The 21,016-nt window shown below is 44.8% G+C and overlaps 8 protein-coding genes across 8 annotated transcripts; 4 read left to right on the top strand and 4 right to left on the bottom strand.

The window, feature by feature from the left end:
• Window positions 1-720: 720 nt before the first annotated feature.
• POX1 (acyl-CoA oxidase) lies at window positions 721-2,928 on the top strand (the record flags this gene model as incomplete). Its single annotated transcript, XM_022817869.1, has 1 exon — window positions 721-2,928. The coding sequence occupies one exon, from the start codon at window positions 721-723 to the stop codon at window positions 2,926-2,928; it is 2,208 nt and encodes a 735-aa protein (XP_022674593.1).
• A 648-nt stretch (window positions 2,929-3,576) lies between these two features.
• On the top strand, window positions 3,577-4,401 carry CHO1 (CDP-diacylglycerol-serine O-phosphatidyltransferase; the record flags this gene model as incomplete). The annotated part of the gene is made up of 1 exon (XM_022817868.1): window positions 3,577-4,401. One exon carries the CDS (start codon window positions 3,577-3,579, stop codon window positions 4,399-4,401), a length of 825 nt encoding a protein of 274 aa, XP_022674592.1.
• A 1,031-nt stretch (window positions 4,402-5,432) lies between these two features.
• Window positions 5,433-6,242, top strand: KLMA_20261 (uncharacterized protein; the record flags this gene model as incomplete). The annotated part of the gene is made up of 1 exon (XM_022817867.1): window positions 5,433-6,242. The coding sequence occupies one exon, from the start codon at window positions 5,433-5,435 to the stop codon at window positions 6,240-6,242; it is 810 nt and encodes a 269-aa protein (XP_022674591.1).
• Window positions 6,243-6,330: 88 nt separating this feature from the next.
• KEX1 (serine-type carboxypeptidase) lies at window positions 6,331-8,217 on the bottom strand (the record flags this gene model as incomplete). The annotated part of the gene is made up of 1 exon (XM_022817866.1): window positions 6,331-8,217. The coding sequence occupies one exon, from the start codon at window positions 8,215-8,217 to the stop codon at window positions 6,331-6,333; it is 1,887 nt and encodes a 628-aa protein (XP_022674590.1).
• Window positions 8,218-9,422: 1,205 nt separating this feature from the next.
• ARO8 (bifunctional 2-aminoadipate transaminase/aromatic-amino-acid:2-oxoglutarate transaminase) lies at window positions 9,423-10,916 on the top strand (the record flags this gene model as incomplete). The annotated part of the gene is made up of 1 exon (XM_022817865.1): window positions 9,423-10,916. One exon carries the CDS (start codon window positions 9,423-9,425, stop codon window positions 10,914-10,916), a length of 1,494 nt encoding a protein of 497 aa, XP_022674589.1.
• A 225-nt stretch (window positions 10,917-11,141) lies between these two features.
• JEN1 (putative sialic acid transporter) lies at window positions 11,142-12,728 on the bottom strand (the record flags this gene model as incomplete). Its single annotated transcript, XM_022817864.1, has 1 exon — window positions 11,142-12,728. One exon carries the CDS (start codon window positions 12,726-12,728, stop codon window positions 11,142-11,144), a length of 1,587 nt encoding a protein of 528 aa, XP_022674588.1.
• Window positions 12,729-14,042: 1,314 nt separating this feature from the next.
• On the bottom strand, window positions 14,043-16,754 carry GPH1 (glycogen phosphorylase; the record flags this gene model as incomplete). Its single annotated transcript, XM_022817862.1, has 1 exon — window positions 14,043-16,754. One exon carries the CDS (start codon window positions 16,752-16,754, stop codon window positions 14,043-14,045), a length of 2,712 nt encoding a protein of 903 aa, XP_022674587.1.
• Window positions 16,755-17,529: 775 nt separating this feature from the next.
• MCM6 (MCM DNA helicase complex subunit MCM6) lies at window positions 17,530-20,785 on the bottom strand (the record flags this gene model as incomplete). Its single annotated transcript, XM_022817861.1, has 2 exons — window positions 17,530-20,722; window positions 20,781-20,785. 2 exons carry the CDS (start codon window positions 20,783-20,785, stop codon window positions 17,530-17,532), a joined length of 3,198 nt encoding a protein of 1,065 aa, XP_022674586.1.
• Window positions 20,786-21,016: the final 231 nt, after the last annotated feature.

Here is a 21,016-nt window from a genome sequence, read left to right as displayed (position 1 = left end):
CACAATATAACCTGGACTCCCGTTTTGAAAACACAGGCACGTGACTACATTCGGGTAACAGAGATTGTGAATTATTATATCACTCCAGACGGACCTAATCCACGTGACCTCCAAACCTGAAGTAATTTTTTTTTTTTCCCTCTCTTTGCTTCCTTTCTTGTGTGTATGGGTTTTCCTGTTTCCCTCTTTCCCTTTTGTTTTTTTTCTGATCAGACAGTTCTCTCCACTCGTATTAGCAGCATAAATATAGGTGGAGAGAGAAATCGAGAAATAGTGCGGGGGCACCGCACGCCGTGTTAAAGCAGAAGGCAATAGTCATGCTCATTCGATTCGGAGAAAGAACCCTTTCTTGCGAGGTCCCAAAATGGATTAGGGAGCTAAAATCCGCAGTTTGTACTTGAAGATTCCTCTCCAAATGGTGTCAGTACAAACTGCAAGTAATCACACTCCGCTATAAACTTTGAAAAAATGACAGCTTTTGTCTACTGATGATTTTGTAATCTATCTACTGTTCTCTACGGTTTCAAAAGATGTCACTTCATCACTGACACACACACAAGTATATATATATATATGTATATGTAGTGAACCCTTTCTGACTGATCTATGACTTTTGTTTTCGTCAGTTCGAGGTTAAATCAAATTTTTGGTTGTCTCTGACATGCGTCAGTAAAAAAACATTTAGAGCGACATAAATTAAGAGAATCGGTATATATAGCAATGACAAGACAATCGACGGTAGACCAAAAGCATCCTACACACAATGCGAAAAGGTTTATTTCAAAGGAAAGGGCGGAGTCAAAGCTAGATATAGATCAACTAAATATTTTTTTGGAAAATGGTCCTGAAGAAGCGCAATTAACACAAGATTTGATTGAGGAAATCGTGCATGATCCGGTGTTGAAAACGAACACAGACCATTATGATATCAGTAAGGATCAAGAAAGGGAGATAACAGCACGTAGAATTGCCAGAATGGCTCTTTATATGGAGCATGATGTGAAAACGAAGCAAAAACAGTTTCATGGTGATTATATTAAGACCTTGGAGAAACAAGGGTCGCCATTGCTAAGCAATGGCGATTTTTCAATCTTTGATAGGAGAATGTCGTTAACTTCAAATATGGACCCGGGACTTGGGACGCGTATTGGGGTTCATCTTGGATTATTTGGTAATTGTATAAGAGGAAATGGTACTGACGAGCAGATTCATTATTGGTTACAAGAGAAGGGGGCATTGTTTCTCAAAGGAATCTATGGTTGTTTCGCAATGACGGAGTTGGGTCATGGGTCCAATGTAGCTCAGTTGCAAACCACGGCGACATATGATGCCGTTTCTGACACGTTCAAGATTAATACGCCGGATTTGTTAGCTACCAAATGGTGGATTGGTGGAGCAGCGCACTCGGCGACGCACACGACGTGTTACGCAAGGTTGATAGTCAACGGTAAGGATTATGGGGTCAAGACATTTGTTGTGCCGCTTAGGGAGGAGAAAACTTTTACCCTTCTACCAGGGGTGATGATCGGTGATATTGGGGCGAAGATGGGTAGAGACGGTATTGATAATGGCTGGATTCAGTTCAAGAACGTAGTGATCCCAAGAGAATTTATGCTTCAGAGATTTACCAAAGTAATCCCAGGTTCTCCACCTCAAGTGAAGACTCAGCCGTTACTAGACCAAATATCTGGCTATAGCGCATTGCTAAGTGGGCGTGTGAATATGGTCATGGACTCTTTTAGGTTTGGGTCCAAATTTGCAATCATTGCAACAAGATACGCAGTTGGAAGACAACAGTTCGGTACTGCCAAGAACGAAACACAGTTGATCGATTATCCTTTGCATCAATATCGTGTCTTGCCACAATTGGCCTTTTGTTACCTAGTTTCCCCAACGGCCCATAAATTAATGGCGACGTATATCCAAACGTTATCCGAGTTACACCAGGCCGGCGCGGATAAAAAGAAGTTATTCGCAGTTACGGATAAACTAAAGGACCTTTTCATTGACTCCGCATCTTTAAAGGCCACTAATACTTGGCTAGTTGCTAAACTAATTGATGAACTTAGACAAACGTGTGGTGGTCACGGCTATTCGTCTTATAACGGTTTCGGAAAAGGTTATAACGACTGGGTTGTTCAGTGTACTTGGGAGGGTGACAACAACATTCTTTCATTGTCTTCCGCTAAAAGCATTGTCAAGAAGTTTGTCGACATTTCTAAGGGTAAAAAGACTACTATCACTACGGATTCGTTGAGATATTTAACCCCAGAGTTTATTGGGAAGAGTTTGTCCAAAGATTTGACATTTAAGTTTGATAACTTGGGTGATTATACAGATATTTGGGCAGTGGTTACTGTGAGGTTGATTCATCATGTAGTGGAGTTGATTTCCAAAGGAACTAAAATGGACTCTTTATCCAAGACGCTTGTCCAAATCTCGAAATTCCACGCCCTTCATTCCATGCTCTTGACATACCAAGAGAAACTAGAAGAATCAAAGTCTCTGGTCACAGATGCCTACACCAGGAAGTATCTAGAGAAACTCTACGTGTTGTTCTCATTGTTTTTCATTGACCAAAATCTTGGAGAGTTCCTACTACTAAACGTGTTGACTTCTGAGCAAATGTCACAGATCATACAGCCAAGATTGTTAGAGTTGTTACCTGAAATTAGAAAAGAGTGCATAGGTTTAACTGATGCTTTTAAGTTCCCTGATGCTATGATCAATGCTCCAATTGGGTACTATGATGGTGATATATACAACAATTACTTCAATGAAGTGACAAATAACAATAGGCCAGAACCTGATGGCCCAGGTAAACCACCGTACTTTTCGTATTTGACTAATATGTTGGGCCGCGAAGATTTCCAAGCAAGACTTGGAGATACTTTCTCAGCAGAAACTCTAGATTCTCTTATTAAATAGGTGAAAATAGCCCAACAAACCTCCTACCGATCAAGCAGCAATTTTTCCTAACTATTTAGTCATCAATACTATGTGTATAATAAATAAAAACAAAGCATAAGAATGAGCTCTAACCTTTTTTTACTACGTCAGCTGGCCTCTCCAATCTTTGCTCAATACTCTAGGCTCCTTTTCTCCTCGAACCATGTGAAACCCTTTAAAACTACCATTGCTTTTACAGCAGAGAATGCATACACGTTGGATTTCCCAGAAAATAATATACCTATTTATACATATGTATGTATATATATATGCCAGGCTTAAAACATTTTTTTTTATCAGCCGGGAACAGAGCACTGAGAGGGGTGCTGGATTGAATTGCGCAACGTACAAACCACTGATATTATAACAGTATATATATATACGTACAGATTGTATTACTATCTGCCGTTTGCTATTTGCCTTTTATACCATAGACCCTTTTTGAGTTTTTTAATTACTTAATTTCTACAACCTAAGAGCTTTGATATTAAAAAAAGCACATCGCAAATAAGGTTTTAGCTTGCAAACATCACAGTTTTTTTCTAAAACTCAGAGGTAAAGGAGAGCAATTCCGTTCAAGAACGTTATATCAGACCCTGAATTCACCTTCAAGAACATCTAATTACCATGTCCAGTCATGATTCCGATTTGCCTAAGCAAGCAGATGCTTCCGGTGGGAAGAACAGTTCCGGGAGTGTTTTAGTATCAGATGGCGAAGATGAGTCTTTCCTATCGAGAAGAACTCCATCCAGAAGAACTAGCAGTATATTTTCCTTGGACACTACTCCATTACAACCACCAAACGAAATTGATATCAAGAAGTTTACAAGCGATGACTTCCATTTTAGTATGATCAGAAACCTACATCTAGCTGATTTCATTACATTGTTGAATGGTTTCAGTGGATTCTACTCAATCGTGAGTTGTTTGAGATTCACGCTGACAGGCAAGCCACACTATGTACAAAGAGCACACTTTTTCATTGTCCTTGGCATATTCTTTGATTTCTTCGATGGCCGTGTTGCAAGGTTAAGAAACAGATCCTCGTTGATGGGACAAGAATTGGATTCTTTGGCCGATTTGATCTCTTTCGGTGTAGCTCCAGCATCCATTGCGTTCGCAATTGGATTCAGATCCACTGTAGACGTCCTATTTTTGTCGTTTTTTGTACTATGTGGTCTTGCAAGATTGGCAAGATTCAACGTTACCGTGGCTCAATTGCCTAAGGACGTTTCAGGGAAATCCAAGTTTTTCGAAGGTCTCCCAATCCCAACCACCCTTTTCCTCGTCGGTGTGATGGCATTCCTCGTGCACAAAGGCCTAATTGAAGACAACATCCCACTAGGTATCTATGGCTCCCCAGAATGGTACGAATTCCATCCTGCTGTCCTTCTGTTCTTCATCCAAGGTTGCGGTATGATTTCCAAGAGCCTAAAGATCCCAAAACCTTGAAATAACCCAACATTCCTCCATTTTTATCATCACCACTCCACTGTCCACAGTCCAGTCCATTCTAGTCTAGTCTAACGAATCCCAGCACAGCCCACCTCAGAGACTGTTTCCTGGTCACGTGACTCGTTTTTCGCTATCCCGACACTCAAACCTAGAGCTTCTACTGCCAAGAAAAATCCTTATTCTACATAGTCTACTGCGGTATGATGTTCCCACCCAACCAAAACGAAGAAAGAAATAATGAAAAAAAAAAATACACACACGCTGATCCGATTACTGTACCGTGAACATATTATCTTATAATTGTACCGTACCGTACTACACCGGCTTTATTTCAATGCCTATCAATGCGCTCGAGAGGAGGTAAAGGAGAGGGCTTAGTTACTACGTGCATTCCGTATAATATAGTTTAAGTATAAATATTAGAGAAAAGAAAAGACAATTTTTTTCATTAGGCGTTTCCCGAACGGCTGAATTTTTCGTACGTGAGTAATAGTGCAGGAGGCCGTTGGCCGAAATACTGAGAAGATATTTCGCAGTCCCTGTCTTAGCTATTTTAGGTGTGTGGTTACTGGTGTTTTCTCCAGTGATATTCGACAACCGGGGCCTGGCCTTTCGCAAATCTTTTCATTGTTGGCTCTTCTCCACGCAATATTCTTCAACGCCGTTTCATTTTTTGATGCATGCCATTCTGACGCACGTACATATTATATACTGTACCTGTATAGGCAAGAGCAGATAATGCAAATGCTGTTGGGCAAGCGCGCGTGGCTTTAGCCAATGTAATCCAACGTATACTATGTGATTCCGGCGATTCGTCATGTGAACGCAAAATAAGGGTATATGTAGCCAAGCACTTTTTCACTCGAACCATAGCGCATTCTCTGTATTATATATAAAGGCATACATTTATATATATGTGTGTGGGTGGGTGATTCGAGCCTTGATAATTCAATTGAAAAGACTACGCCTGTAGCTTTTGGTGCCTGTCGCATAGAACTTCAGGGTATATATTTCAAAATCAATATAGGATGGGAAGGGCTAAGAGTTTTGCTGGATTTGTTTCAACACATGGTCATCATAGAGGTGTCAAAACCCGGCAACATCGACCAAACCGTGTATTTTATAGCCCGACTGGAGCTTTGCCACATGTCAATGCAGAATCTAGGAAAGAAACCATAACAATGCTTCAACTTCTGTTAGATATCTGTTTTGTAGAACAACCTCGTACAAGTGAAGAAGTGAATGCATGGAATTATAATAATCCAGAGATTGATGGATTAAATAATGGAGCCCAGATATTGACACTTGATCTTGAGTCGGACAGGAAAAATATACAGGATAATGATTATATTTTCCTGCATATTCATGACGCTGATGAACTCAATTACTTGAAAATATTGGGAATTCTGGTAACGCCTGAAAATGTGTCAGAGCTCTTATCAGATTTCAGAGATCATGTAACCAATGCCGAAAACTACATCGGGCTGACGCCTCATAGAAACTCCATATCTACAGATGTTTTAATAGCTGCCATACTTCGAAGAGAAAATGTAACGGATGCATCACGAAAGCAGCGAAACTATAAACATATGCTACGGAAAATGTTGAAGTTTTGGAAGAAGTCTGAAAATGAAGCTCGTTCCTGTGGCGTCAGTTTTGAATCCAACCACTCGGCAACATCGTCGGACCTGTTTCCCTTGCGAACTCAGACAGTCCAAGAAGACGACGTGCCATTTTTCAACAGTTCAACGGATGATTTTCCTTCAACGAAGAGGAAGCGATCATGGTTCAAACAGCGCGCCATAAAGAATTTCTTCCAGATACAAAAAGATTCGTAAGATGTTTAACATATTCATAATTTCATAGTAATGTACAATGGTATCTTTCTATTGAAGACTAACTAGGTAGGTAAGTATTCTACATTATTTAGAGATTTTCCAACTCAAACGAATCGGTGTCAGTAGGATACGAAGAATTGCTTTTAGATGGGTCTTCGTCCACCAAAAACTTGAAGTCGTCATCATTATCGTCACCAATTTCCAAGTCGTCTGCCCATGCGACAGACTTATGGGAAGAGGGTGGTCTATTTTCTGGATCGATCAGTATAGCGTGAATATGCTTTCTGAATCTTACGCGCAGTAAGTAATATGCAACTGTTCCGCACACAGATAATAGGAGTAAGAGTACTATCAGCACTTGTAATTTAGATTTGTCGGATTCTCTACTTCCGTCTTGGTCGTTCGAATCATGTTCTTGATCGTCATTCTCGCTTGGGTCTGAGTTGACGTCATTTGGTGGTGGTACTTCAACGGCAAAATCTTTTGTGACAATAATACTATCACGGTTGTCGTCACCGTGCTCCAATTGAACATCCTTTAGATATATATCCATGATACCTCTGCTGATCAATGCATTATCATAAGGAACCATGTGAGAAGCGTTGTAAACGGAGATGAAAGTCAAGTTTCTCTCGTGTTTGACGTAACCTGCTGGAATCATATCTCCCGTGAATTGGTCGTAATACTGCCAGTCATAGTACTCTACGTCCTTAGAGAAGCCGGTTTGGTTGTTCCATTTCAATGACTTTATCAGGTCTTCTACCCCACGGTTGTTGCAGATGATATCCTTGTCACCGTTAAATAAGAAGATTTGCATGCGGGTCAAAAGGTTTGGCAACAAATGAACAGAAGGTTTCACGCCTTTGTTTTTTAGATGTTTGCTAACCTTGGAGTCACATTCCCTCCAGTGTGGCACTTTGTCGACATCCAAATGTAAGGAATCCATGACACCTGGTTTGCTCAAAAACTTCGTCACCAATGGCAAGTCCTCTGGCCAGTTGCTCCCACAAGCTGGATATGAGTCGTGCAGTCTATAATCGTAGATGTTAGTGCACTGCTGATTCGAAGGGACCTTTTTCCCCTTTTCATCAGTTTTCCTCCTAGTGAAGGCAAGGATCTTCGATAAGATGTTCTCACACTCCTCGAAGGAAAACTTGTCGCTGTCAGTGTTACTATCGATCAACTTTTGGCAGTCCGTGTGCGCCTTCAATAGTTCAGGGAAGTAGTCTGCCGTCTTAGATATCAAATTGTTTTCTAGAGCGAAGGGAATGTACGACAACGATTGTTGATCCGGATCGATCCAACCATTCCCAATCAACAAACTCTTCAACTTGTAGGGCTTCTCCTCTGCATCATCTTCACCACGATTGTCGTTGTACTCCACGATTTCATTGGCAAAGAACGGAATATACTGCCCAGCGTACGATTCGCCTGCCAACACCATTTCCTTTTCCAAATCCTCCGGAAATATCGTGAAGTAGTTCTTTAAAAACGCCATGAAATGCTTAGAGACTTGTTTCAAGTCCTTGTCATAGTCCGAATCCCCAACCGTGGAAAAGCCAGTGCCTGCAGGCTGATCCACAAACACAATATCACCTCTGGTGTGCCACGATCCAGGGTTCAAATACGCCTCTCCATCGTCATCAATACGCAATGGCCCGGATTCCATCAAGGCTCCATCCAAAGACGAACACCCAGGCCCACCGTTGAGCCAGAATATCAACGTATTACCAGCAGAAACAGATGAATGGTTGGACAGATCGTGGAATTTCCAAAAGAAGTAGTTCTTCTCGTCATCATCGCCTTCGCTCACAGGAATATGGCCTGCGTGCATCTCCGGAATACGTTCCCGATCCTTAACATCTGACAACCCAGGCAACAAATCCGGGGCAACATAATAGTCTTTAGCGTCGTTTAGACACCATACCGCCCGAAACAGAACAGCTACCAATATCCAGAAACTTGGTATAGTCATATTGTATGCTGTTTCACTTGCAAAAGAGAGATCGGAAGAAGGAACTGACTGTTCTTGCTCTTGCTCTTCACTTCAATATTCCAATGTGTAAGAAACAAAGCCTAGAAATCAAAAAAAAAAAAAAAAAAAAATACCGTATCCCAACAACTATACAGCTATTTCCTTATTCAACCAGGCACCTGAACACTCTGCTAGCTTCGAAACCTGACCTTGTACCTCTATTTCCATACCAAATGTCATAAATATTTCCCATATTCCCAATTTCCATATTTCATCGTTTTATGTTATATACTAATACTACATAGATATATAGTGCGTCTACATTATAATGGCGAGGCGGGCAATCACGAAATTTCAAAAATCCTCCTGGCTGGCAACGCCGGAATTAAGTAAGTACGCTTCGGGCTTCAGCCTCTTCTATTTTTACATTTTTTTGTCGCGACAAAATAACGGGTCACGTGAATACAGTAGTTACCCTGCCTTGTCCTAGCGACGTGTCCAGTCAGTCAGTCAGTCAGTGTGTTCTCTCTTTTTTTTTTTTTTTGGGTACGTTTGGGTACGTTTCTTGTTCTCCGTTGTTTGCCGCGAATACCCGAAGAGTTTCTTCTTTTTCTTCCTTTTCCTCTTTTTCTTCCTTTTCTTCTTCTTCTTGTTCCAGCGTTTGCCGAGGTGAAGAGGTTACAGGTGCCGGCGTGCCCGAGGTTCCGAGGTAGCAGCGTGCGCGTTCTGAAATTCCAATGCTATTCCGAAACAGAACAAATACATATTAGAGTGCGGTCACGGGCCGAGCTGCACCGGTTTCTGCGCTTCGAAAATCATGGAGATGACCTTTCGTCACAATTTTTCAGTTTCTAAAGCCTTGGAGCAGCTACTACAGCCAGTCTCTCAGTTTTTTCAAGCTCTATCTGTCATTACTCATATTCATGGATATCATTTTACACCTACTTGTACGAATGATACCCATCGCGCCTTCAGACCTAATCGGTATTTGGATAAATATATAAGTTATAGGCTCGAGCGTTTTGATTAGAAACGACTTTTTTTTTTCTTCTTTGGTTCTAGTCTATATTATATTATAGTAGCTTTCATCAAGCAAGCAAGCATCATTCAAATATACATATTCCTAACTGGCTAAAGTGACAGTAATTTGTTTGAGCTTGAGCTATTAAAGAAAATACCCGGTAACAGAACTTCAAATTTAGACGATGACTCAAGGCGTGGCTAAGGATTTTTCCTACCTTTACAGTGATGAGACCAAAGGTCGTACTCCATCCCAATTGAAGACGATTATTCACTACTTCAGCGATCCAAACTTGATCTTTTTGGGTGGTGGTTTGCCAATGTCAGACTACTTCCCATGGGACAACTTGAGTGTTGAATCACCATTGCCTCCATTCAAGAACGGAATTGGCGCAAAGCCTTCCGGTGAGAGCTCAGACACCTGCCATGTTTCGATCACCAAGGACTTGAAAGAGTCGCAAGCCGGTATCGACATTCCATTGGCCAGATCCTTGCAATACGGTCACTCTAAGGGTCAACCTGAGGTGATGAAGTTCTTCAAGGACCACCATGAGATGATCCACGACATGCAATACGAGGACTGGGACATTTGCGCTACCGTTGGTAACACTGGTGCCTGGGAATCTACTTTGAGAATCTTCTGTAACAGAGGTGATTCGATCTTGGCTGAAGAGTTCGCATTCTCTTCCTCCATTAGTGCAGCCGAGGCTCAAGGTGTGACCTTGTGTCCTGTTCCATTGGACGAACACGGTATCATTCCATCGAAGTTGGAAGAAGTGTTGGACAACTGGGCTGCAGGTGTGCCAAAGCCAAAGTTGCTCTACACCGTGCCAACTGGTCAAAACCCAACCGGATCCTCTTTGTCCTTTGACAGAAAGAAGGAAATTTACCGTATCGCACAGAAGCACGACTTCATCATTGTTGAAGATGAACCATACTACTTCTTGCAAATGGAAAAGTACGAGAAGGATCCTTCCAAGAGAGTTGAGAAGTCCTACTCTAATCACAAAGAATTCATTGACAGCTTGGAGAAATCATTCGTTTCCATTGACGTTGAAGGGCGTGTGATAAGAATGGACTCTTTGTCCAAGGTCTTGGCACCAGGTACTAGATTCGGTTGGATCATCGGTTCCAAGGATATCTTGCTACAATACCTACGTCTACAAGAAATGACCATCCAGGCTCCAGGTGGTTTCACCCAATCGATTATAGCTGGTACCTTGAATCGTTGGGGCCAAGAGGGTTACATCGACTGGTTGATCGGTTTGAGACACGAATACACCAAGAAGCGTGACTACTGTATTGACGCCTTGCACAAGTACCTACCAAATGTCGACTTCATCACTGTCAACCCACCAATCGCTGGTATGTTCTTCACCGTTGACATCGATGCATCAAAACACCCAGAATTCACCACTACATACAAATCAGACCCTAAGCTTGTGGAGAAAGCCATCTTTGACAAGGCTATCGCATCTGGTGTCCTTGTTGTTCCAGGTAACTGGTTCAAGGTCGAATCTTTGACCAACGGTAAGCAACCAGAAGGTTTCGTCAAGCCAGCAGAATCCTCTGTTATTTTCTTCAGAGGTACCTACGCTGCCGTCCCATTGGAAAAGATGGCTGAAGGGTTGCATAGATTCGGTGACAGTTTGTACGAAGAGTTCCAAATCTCTAGGTAAATAAATACACCCCACTCATGTATGAAAATAAGCTATACTAAATAATAAATACATCCATATGCATGTTGATACCATCATCATCATCACTGTCATCGTCATCATTCTAATAGCATGAAAATTCAATAATTATAAAAAAAGGTATAAGAAGGTGTAAAGAGATGATGTAGATATATATATATTTAAAAGTCAAAGAGAGAGCCTTGTTGTGTGTAATTATAGTAGCTATTATATCCGTTCTTTGTATTGGACCTCAGGTTTAAAGCTCATGTCTTGAGCTTCGGTTAGCCCTGGTGCATTTTCAAACGATACATTATTCTGAGATTCAATGTCGTCATCGATTAAGAGGGTGGACAATCTCGACTCACCACCTTTGTTTTCAGGTCCTAGCATGGTCACGATCATGAGGTATGCAAACACACATCCCATAAAAATGCACATCACTTTCCCGTAGTTGTACGTTCCTGTTCCTTCATGTCCCTTTATTGGGAACCTTTCCCCGATGGTGGATTCAATAGTAGAAGAAGCACTGGAAATCATGTTACCAAGCTGGTAAGCAACACCTGTGATTAGAGCTCTGAGTTCTGCAGGAGCCAACTCAGCCAAATGTGCTGGAACGATACCCCATGCACCTTGCACGAAGAATTGCAAAAAGAAGACCGCAGCATTCAACCCGGACTTCGAAGACACGAACCCCCATGGGTACAACATGGCACCACCTCCAATACAGCATATACATATGCATAAACGACGTCCTAAGAATGAAGAAAAGTGTGCTATAGAGATACCACCAGCTATAGCGCCCAAATTGGCGACAGAATTCGTCACTGTGGATGCATCCTCTGAAAAATGGTACTGGGCTGTCAACATTGTGGGGAAAAGGTCCTGGGAACCGTGCGACGAAAAGTTGAAACCTGCCATCAACAACACCAAATAGATCATGCTCAACCAGTACTGGCTGCAAGCGAGCTTCATATTCTTCCAGAACTGGTTCTGGCCGTCATTCTCCAACTTCTCCAAGCGCACTCTCTCGACGTATTGAGGGGACTCTGGTAGCATCAATCTCCATGCGATGAAAAGAACTGGTGGACCAGCACTGAACCAGAAGATAGACCTCCACCCGTGTGATGAATTGTCAACAATGGCCCTTTGGAACACGACACCCAAGAGGTATCCAAACGCATATCCTTGCTGGAAAATACCGGAAAGAATCGACCGTGCCTTGACCGGAGCGTTTTCCAACGAAGTGGCAGACGCAACACCAAACACAGACCCCATGATAATACCAAAGATTGCCCTGCAACCTAAGAACGCTGGGAACGTCTTGACAAACCCTGTACCGATCTGGATCACCACAATAAGCACCATTGTGAGACAGAATGGGTATTTTCTACCGTACCGGTCACCCAAGTACCCGAAAATCAACGCACCGACAACTCTCAACAACAAAACCAACGTTATCGCATTCGAAATGTCCTTCACCGGCCTGTGCAAACTCTTGGACAAGTTGGTCATGTTCAATGACACAGCGAAAAAGTCCAACGCGTCCCACGTCCATGCTAGAAACCCAACAATGAAATACTGCGTCTGCAACCAATTCAAAGACCGCAACGCTGGGAAAGGATTGATTGGATACTGTTTCCTGGCATCCCGAATCGACTGTCTTGTAGGAAACAACGTCGGTATTCTGGTGCGCAAGTACTGTTTGATGTCATGCTTATTGATTTGCGATTGCGGCTTCAAGTAAACCACTTTGGCCTCATCTTTGTCTAGGGAAATAACCGTTTCCTGGCGCGAAGCGATTGATTCTGCCATGGTATAGTTATAGATATTAATTTTTGCTTGGATTACTTACTGGTCAAAAGAATAAATAAGGAATAGAATCATTATCATTATATTCAAGACAAGAGATGAGATGAGAATAAATCAGTCCAACAATTGCACTTCAAGTGCCAGCTTATATACACCAAAAAACACTCAAGATACACCAAAACACACGCCCAGGCTATTACCGGAGGTAAATACCTGCACAACTCCTCCGAAGTGTGACCAAACTCGACCATTTGGTTCGAACGAATCAATGTTCTTGCTCTACAGGGTTCTTTCCTCCATGAAAGAACTGTAATAATTGATAATTGATAGCCATGCAGTGTCCGGTCTAAAGGTGATGATGACATGAAAAAGTAAAAAAAAAAAAAAAAACCATAGAAAATTACAAGAACAGTGGACAATAATAAGAGTCCAATGGCTATGGAGAAAGGGAATGAACGAACGGATGGACTTCTGGAGCGAAGTGTGAGGGGAGTTCGTTTCTTGGGGTTCCAGAAGGGTGCGTAGTATCTGTAATAGTCTTAGTACCAGTAGTGCCAGTAGTACCAGTAGTGCCAGTATTAGAATCGGTTCGAGTAGCTTCCCGTATCTTTTGTTTGCTCTATTACGCATTCTCCATTGTTTTTCTCTTCGAGATAGATAAAGGAAATTGTTAGTAATCTCGAGCAGGCACCTAGAAACGGGTAGAGAGAGGAAGTGGAAGTGGAAGTGTGGAAAAAGTTGGGGAGGGTTACTACAAGCCAAGGTCTGGCGTAGGGCTTGGCCTGGGGATTTGGCCTGGGGTCTTGCCTGGGGTTTGATGAGACTGCGGGGTTGGGTTCGGAGGATATCGCTGGGCAGAGACTAGGCAAAGACTGGTAAAGTATGGAGAAGTGCGGGTAACGGTAACGGTATATACTTTTTTGAGCGGGGAAGACGAAGGTGGTAGGGAGAAACTGGCTCCAGGGACCAGCAACATAAGGTTTTGTATGGGGGGTGGAAACGGGAAATTACCGAACTGGCGGGTTACCGAATGGAGATATGGGGTATGGAGCAGCCAGCCGTGTGTAGTGTGGCATTAGGTCTGTTGGAGATTGTTCCGATACTGATCGGGCGATTACGGGGCATATTGGGAACGGACAATGGTGGTTGGACAGGTAAGTAAGTAAGTAAGTCGTTTGGCTACAAAAAAAAGTAAATTTATAGAGTTTATGTTCTAGTGTTTGTTCTGGAGAAGCAATTAAGGTAGTGAAGTAGACATAAAAAAAAAAAATAATAAAGGAAAATTAAAGTCAAATCGAGATCTTAGTGCTGCTCACACTAGTTTGCAGTTAGTGGTTCGACGTTCCAGATTTCGTCAGCGTACTCCTGGATACAACGGTCACTTGAGAAGAAACCAACGTTGGCAACACTCAAAATGGACTTCTTTAGCCACTCCTTCTTGTTGTTGTGGTAGACGTCATCGACCATCGATTGCATTTGCAAGTAGGATTGGAAATCGTCACTGACTAAGTAATAGTCACCGTGGTGTCTGATAGAGTCGACCAAAGGCTTGAAGTCACCGTCGAAAGTGCCGCGCTCAATCAGTTGCAACACTTCCTCCAACTCCTTTGGCAATGGCTTGGCGTGGTACTGGTGTTGGTATCTCAACTCGTCAACGTTCTCGGCCAAGTTACCAAACAAGAAGATGTTGTCCTCTCCAATTTCTCTGGTGATCTCGACGTTGGCACCGTCCACGGTACCAATGATCAACCCACCGTTCATGACAAACTTCATGTTGGATGTACCAGAGGCCTCGGTACCGGCGGTAGAGATGTGCTCACTCAAGTCACTGGCAGGAATGATGATTTCTGCCTTGGAGACGTTGTAGTCTGGAATGAACACGACCTTGAAGATGTTCCCGATCTCCTTGTCGTGGTTCACCACGTCGCTGACACTGTTGATCAACTTGATAATCGTCTTGGCCATGTAGTAACCTGGAGCACTCTTACCACCAAAGATGGACACCTTTCTTGGGTACTTCTTTTCCACTTCGGCAATTGGGACACCTTCAGCCAACAACTCCTTGATCCGCAAGTATCTGTAGATGCACCCAAAGATGTTCAACTGTTGACGCTTGTACTCGTGAATACGCTTCACTTGGATGTCGAACAAGGTGTTTCTGATGTGGTCTCTTTCGATGATGTCTTCGCCGTCGTACAACTTCTTGATCAAATCGGCAAGCTTTTGCTTGTTGTGCTGCTTCACAGTGTTCCATTCGGTTTGGAACTTGGTGTCCTCGGCATATTTTGCCAACTCTGTCAGCTTAGACATGTTCAACAAGTAATCGTCTTGAGGGTCATTGATGGTCTTGCTGATCAAAGCAGCCAAGTCTGGGTTGGCCTGTTTCAACCATCTTCTTGGGGTGATACCGTTGGTCACATTGGTGAATTTGCCTAAACCGTACACTTTAACAAAGTCTTGGAAGATGGTAGTCTTGATCAACTCAGAGTGCAACTCAGCGACACCGTTCACCTTGTGGGAACCAACGATGGCCAAAAAGGCCATTCTAATTTGTCTTTCGCCAGAGCTCTCCTCGATGATGGAGACTCTACCCAACAAATCGACGTCCCTTGGGAACTTCTTCTCAACGGCCTTCAAGAAGAACCAGTTGATATCGTAAATAATTTCCAAGTGTCTGGGCAACAAGTGACCAAACAAGCCAATAGGCCATTTTTCCAAGGCCTCTTGCATCACTGTGTGGTTGGTGTAGGCGAAGGTCTTGGTAACAATGTCCCAGGCCTTGTGCCAGTCCAAGTGTTCCAAATCGACAAGGATTCTTTGCAACTCGACGATGGCCAAAGTAGGGTGGGTGTCGTTCAATTGGATCGCAACCAAGTCTGGGAACTCCTCCCATGGGTGCTTGCCCTTCTTGAAACGTCTCACGATATCGTGCAACGAGGCAGCGCACCAGAAGTATTGCTGCTTCAATCTCAACTCTTTACCCTCCTGGAAGTTGTCGTTAGGGTACAACACGGAGGTGATGGATTCAGCACGTTGCTGTTGCTCAACGGAGTTTTTGTAGTCACCGCTGTTGAACTTGGCGAAGTCGAATTCGGTTGTTGGTCTAGCGGACCACAATCTCAAGTTGTTGACGTTTTCGGTCTTGAAACCGGGGATTGGCATATCGTATGGCACGGCAATGACACGCTCACCACCGATCCATTCGCTGGGCGACAACGTGGAGCCGTCGCCGTTGTTGCCATTGGACCTGTCGACGTACCCGTAAAAGTTGATTGGGACCTGGATTTCGCTTCTCTCGATCTCCCAAGGGTTGGTGAAGTTCAACCAGTAGTCTGGCGTCTCGACCTGGTACCCGTCGATAATCTTTTGCGCAAAGATACCGTACTTGTAACGCAAACCGTAACCCCACGCAGGGTAGTCGCCTGTGGCCATCGAGTCGATGAAACATGCGGCAAGACGGCCCAAACCACCGTTACCCAAGGCAGCGTCCGGCTCTTGCTCCAACACGTCCTCCAAGTTGAACCCAAGCTGGTCAATCGCGCTCTTGATCTGGTCACGCTTCTGAGCCCCAGGCTCCTCCGTACCGTCCTGCAAGTTGATCAACGCATTGTCCAAGGCCCTGCCCATCAAAAATTCAAGCGACAAATAGTACACCCGCTTAGAACCCCTCGCAGTCTGTCTCTGCTGACTCTTGTTCCAATCAATCACCAAATTGTCGCGCACACTTTGCGAAGTCGCTTGGTACGCTGCCAAATCGTCACAGTTGTACAACGAACGCGCCAACGTCGTTTCCACGTGCTGTATGAACTTGGACTGGAACTCGTCTGGCGTCTCAAACTTCTGAACCGCGTGCTTCTTCCAGATTTCCCTGCTCTGCAATGGAATCATCGTATCGATGCTCTTGATTTCCTGAGGCAAAAAACCCGTCAAACGGCGCGAAAGACGAGGCACCCCGTGAGGCTCCTCCGTAATCATGTCATTCGACGTGCTGGTGCTCAAACTGGGTCTCCTTGCTGTTCCTGAGCTCATCTTTTCTAACTACTACGCAATTGCTGCTGCTGTACTAATACCACCTACCAACTAAAAACTAACTAACTGTAGTATCTATCCACTTGCCACTACAATTGGCTCTCAATTGATTGGTTCTATCTATCTATCCCCATATATATACAACATATACACATATATATATAAATGCATATAAATACAATTTCCCAGTGGCAATTGCCAGTTTCCAAGCGCCTTTGCTAATTCCTCAAAACCGTGCCCTATTTAAAGGGAGCCCCATACCCAAATGCCCAGAGACCTAGAGACCCAACCAAATATCCAATTTTACAATTTTCCTCGTCTATAATGCCATTCCATTCTCATCCCATGCCATACCACCTGTGCTCCTGGAACAGGTGCTGGCAGTGGTTTCTTGCAGTGGTGCTTGCAGTCCCGCAATTCTATGCTGATAATGTCCGCTGGTTGGCCTGGCTACGGGGGAAATGTCCGGAGAAAAAAAAAGCAGGCAGCCTTTTTTTTTTTTCTGTTTCCGCGGGTTCCGGCAGCAGGTTGTGCGTGGGAGTCTGTGTGGGCCTGTGGGAAGCCCCCTTTTTTTCCCTTTTTTTTCCCTTTGCAGCGCGCAGTTGCTTGTTCGGGAGCAGGATTTACCCCATGGGGAGTGTTCCGGAAATAGTTCGAGAAGAAGCAGGGACGGGAATGCGTGGTGCAAGGTACTACTATTACAGGAGGAAATACGGGGGGCGGGAGCTTATATAATATTGTATTGTACTGTATTGTATGTATGTAGACACGCGCGCTACGAGTTCTCTGGGCGTGGCGAGGTGGTGGTGGTGGTGTCTGGGAGGATCTCGTCCAGCACGCTGCAGTTTGGATGGATCACGTATACGGTGTGGGGCTGCTGGGTTTGGTCCGGGTTACCCAGTGTGTCGAGGTTACCCGGGCCGCCGCCGCCGCCCAGCAGGTTGTCGTCGTTGTTCTGACCGTGGATCTGCATCAGGACACGGTCCTTGACGAGACGCTTGATGACTTTGAAGGCGAGTTTCCTCTCCTGCCAGTACTCGGCCTCGGTGTTTATGTCCGACTCCTTGTGCTGCAAGTACCAGTCGACGATCTCTGTTTTCGTCATTTCGGGCTCGTCGTTCTTTTCCCGGTCGACCACCTTGCGCACGATGAGGTTCATCATGTCGAGGTACTTTTCGTACGAGATGGCGACCTTGCGCTTTCCGTGGGGCCTGTCTTCCGCGGAAGAGGCGGCTGCATCGGCGGCGCTAGCCGCCGAAGGCGGGTGCGAGTGCGAGGGTGAATGAGAGCCTTCGGCGGTTATTTCACCTTCCGCGTCGGCACCCGAGACGGCACCTGCGGCTGACTCAGCGGCGGCAGTAGCCGCTGCCGCCGGCCCACCCTCCTCCTCATCATCATCATCGTCCTCCTCAATCTCTACGTCATCCACATCCACCCGGATAATACTCTGGCGCAACAGGTCGTACGCCTCAGCAACAAAACTGGGCACGATCTCGTCCACACAGTTGGCACGTGCAATCGCCTCGCTCAGACGGATCAACGACTCCAGCTGTCTCACCGTGATCCGGTACGACGACTTGCTGTAACCCTGCGCGTCGTCCTTCCGCAATTCAATGTACCGCTTCACGAGGTAGTCACGTGCTTCTTTTGTCATGACAGGCTTGAACGTCTTGGCATAGTTGATGTATCTGCTCAACTGTTCTGGAGTGAATGGCGGGTTGATGGCAGAGTCCCGCTTCATATGCAGGTCGACGATGTGCGAGGCCAACTCGGTGTCGATCTTCTCGTTACAGTCGTCGAGAATCACAAAGAACAAGTCGAACCGCGACATGATCGGAGCAGTCATGTTCAGGTTCGACCGTAGCGTCAGTTTCCGGTTGTAACGCCCGCTTATCGGGTTCGCAGCGGCTAGAATCGAGGTACGCGCGTTTAGCGTCGCGTGGATCCCCGCCTTGGCAATCGAAATCGTCTGTTGCTCCATCGCCTCGTGGATCGCAACCTGGTCAGTGATGTCCATCTTGTCAAACTCGTCGATACAGCACACACCGTTGTCTGCAAGCATGAGCGCACCGGCCTCGATCGTGAAATCACCACCTTCCTCGTCCTTCACAACAGCAGCTGTCAAACCAGCCGCAGATGAGGCCTTACCCGACGTGTACACGGCCCTGGGCGAGAAATTGCACACGTACTTCAAGAACTGCGACTTCGACGTCGAGGGGTCCCCGACAATGCAAATATTGATGTCACCTCTGAGCTTGATGCCCTCGACTGTGGTCTTGTGCACACCTCCAAGCATCTGCAACAATATACCCTTCTTGATCGTCTCGTGGCCAAACACAGCAGGCGCAATCGATTTCACTAACTTGTCGTATATGTTCTCGTCTTTCACCATCTCTTTCAACTCGTTGATCTCCTCGGAGTCTAGCCTCGTGAGGAAAATTTCTTGGTCCGTTTCCGCAGCCATTTCGTAGTTCTGGTAGTTTCTTAGGTTGATGTAGTCGAACTTCGACGTCTTGTCCGCGTCTTCCTCCGCAATACGGCTCCCGTTGAAACTCGTGCCGACGTTCTCGACGTGGCACGCCAAAAATGAAATCTTGTACGTTAGATCACGCACACCAAGCGACTTGAGCCCCGACACACCAGAGTTCAGCCCCTCTGTGGTACGCGATATGCCTCGCGAGTCAGGCGTGCTGCTGGCCTTCACACCGGGTAGCCCCAGCTGGCTCACGTCGGGTACCACGATCTCCGTCCCGATAAACTTACACCTGTCACCGGGTTTGGCTCTTTCCACACAGTCACCACGCAAGATGATATCCAGCGTTCTGGGCATCGACCCGGATGGAATCTCGTTCGAGTTCTCTTGGATTCGCACCTTCTGCCAGTCCAAAAACTTAGACCTACTCACGTTCAAGGACCAGAACGATTGGTTCTCACACGTTGGGTTCGGACACGACGTGGGCTCCGTGTACTTGAACACTTGCTCGACGTTATCTATAACAGCACGGCACAATTCGCAAGTGAAACTGGCCTTGTAAAGCTCTGGTCTGATTTCAGACGTTCTGGTAACAGTACCCGAGATCGCCATCAGGGACCCGATCTTGTTCGCCCTAATGTCTCTGATTCTGTGAACTGTGGGCAAATTCAAGAAACTGATTTGCAAAACACGCTCCACTTGGTCTGGGTTCGTCGCAATCGTAGATGGAGCAGTGCCCCCAGCAGTGGCAGCCTGTGAATCCGGTAGCGAGGAGTCTAACCCGGTGCCACCTCTTTGTGATGAACGGTGTTGCGATGCATCCTGTGACGACTGTTGCTGAGAGGGCATCACCGAATCTGATGTCAACAATAACCCTGGTGCATACTTCTTCACCACGTTTCTCAACCCAGCAAGCAGAAATGGTAAAAATCTATAGTATTGCTGCAGAATCGCAACGGCAAGTGCTCCTTCTTCGACATCCGCTAGATGCTTATAATCAATGTAAATCGTATTCAACTCGTACCATCTCATGTACTCGATCTGGACTCTGTAAACTTTTTCCATCTCACCAGTTTCGTCATTGAGAGCAGTGTAATTCTCCAAAAACTGCTCAAATGCTTCTCTCACGGTTTCACCTGTCTTATCGTCCACCTTCTTGATAGCATTCAAGTTCTTCTGTCTGATCCCAACCAATGGAGTTACCTCTTGAGAATCCTCATCTACACCTTCCATATGTGCATCTGATTGCAAACCGTTATCAGCACTATCAGTCCCAAATTGTTGGGTTGATGCTATGCCACCACGGGATGATGATGGGAACTGAGGCGTTCTATTCCCCAAAGATTGTTCATCGAATTGCGAACTGCCATACCCACCAGAGCTCGATGGGAGTTGCGAAGACTGTTGTTGTTGGTGTTGGAAAGGACTTGATGGCGCAGACATCACAAGATAATTGTTTTCCGGTATCTGCTGTCCTTGAATATTCGAGTTTTGGCTACTCTCAAGACTGTTACTTCACTTCTCTACCTCTTTTCAAGTTTGTTTATACATACAGCATTGCATATCTCGTATCGAATTCAGATCTTTAAATCTATATATTTTTTTATAGTAAAGACGAAAACCATTTACTTTTCCTAAAAGGGAATCGAATTCAAAAAAGTTCAACTACCAATATATATGCAAAAATAACGGTGAATATAGATATAAGAAGGTAAAAGCGTAGTTAGGGAACCTGAATCTGCTATTATGGTAGCTGAGACTGGACTGGTTCCATACCAAAATAAAACCC

The sequence above is a fragment of the Kluyveromyces marxianus genome, chromosome 2 (assembly GCF_001417885.1).
Source record: "Kluyveromyces marxianus DMKU3-1042 DNA, complete genome, chromosome 2".
In the NCBI taxonomy this organism is placed as follows: Eukaryota; Fungi; Ascomycota; class Saccharomycetes; order Saccharomycetales; family Saccharomycetaceae; genus Kluyveromyces; species Kluyveromyces marxianus.
This window is presented reverse-complemented; position numbering and strand designations above follow the sequence as displayed.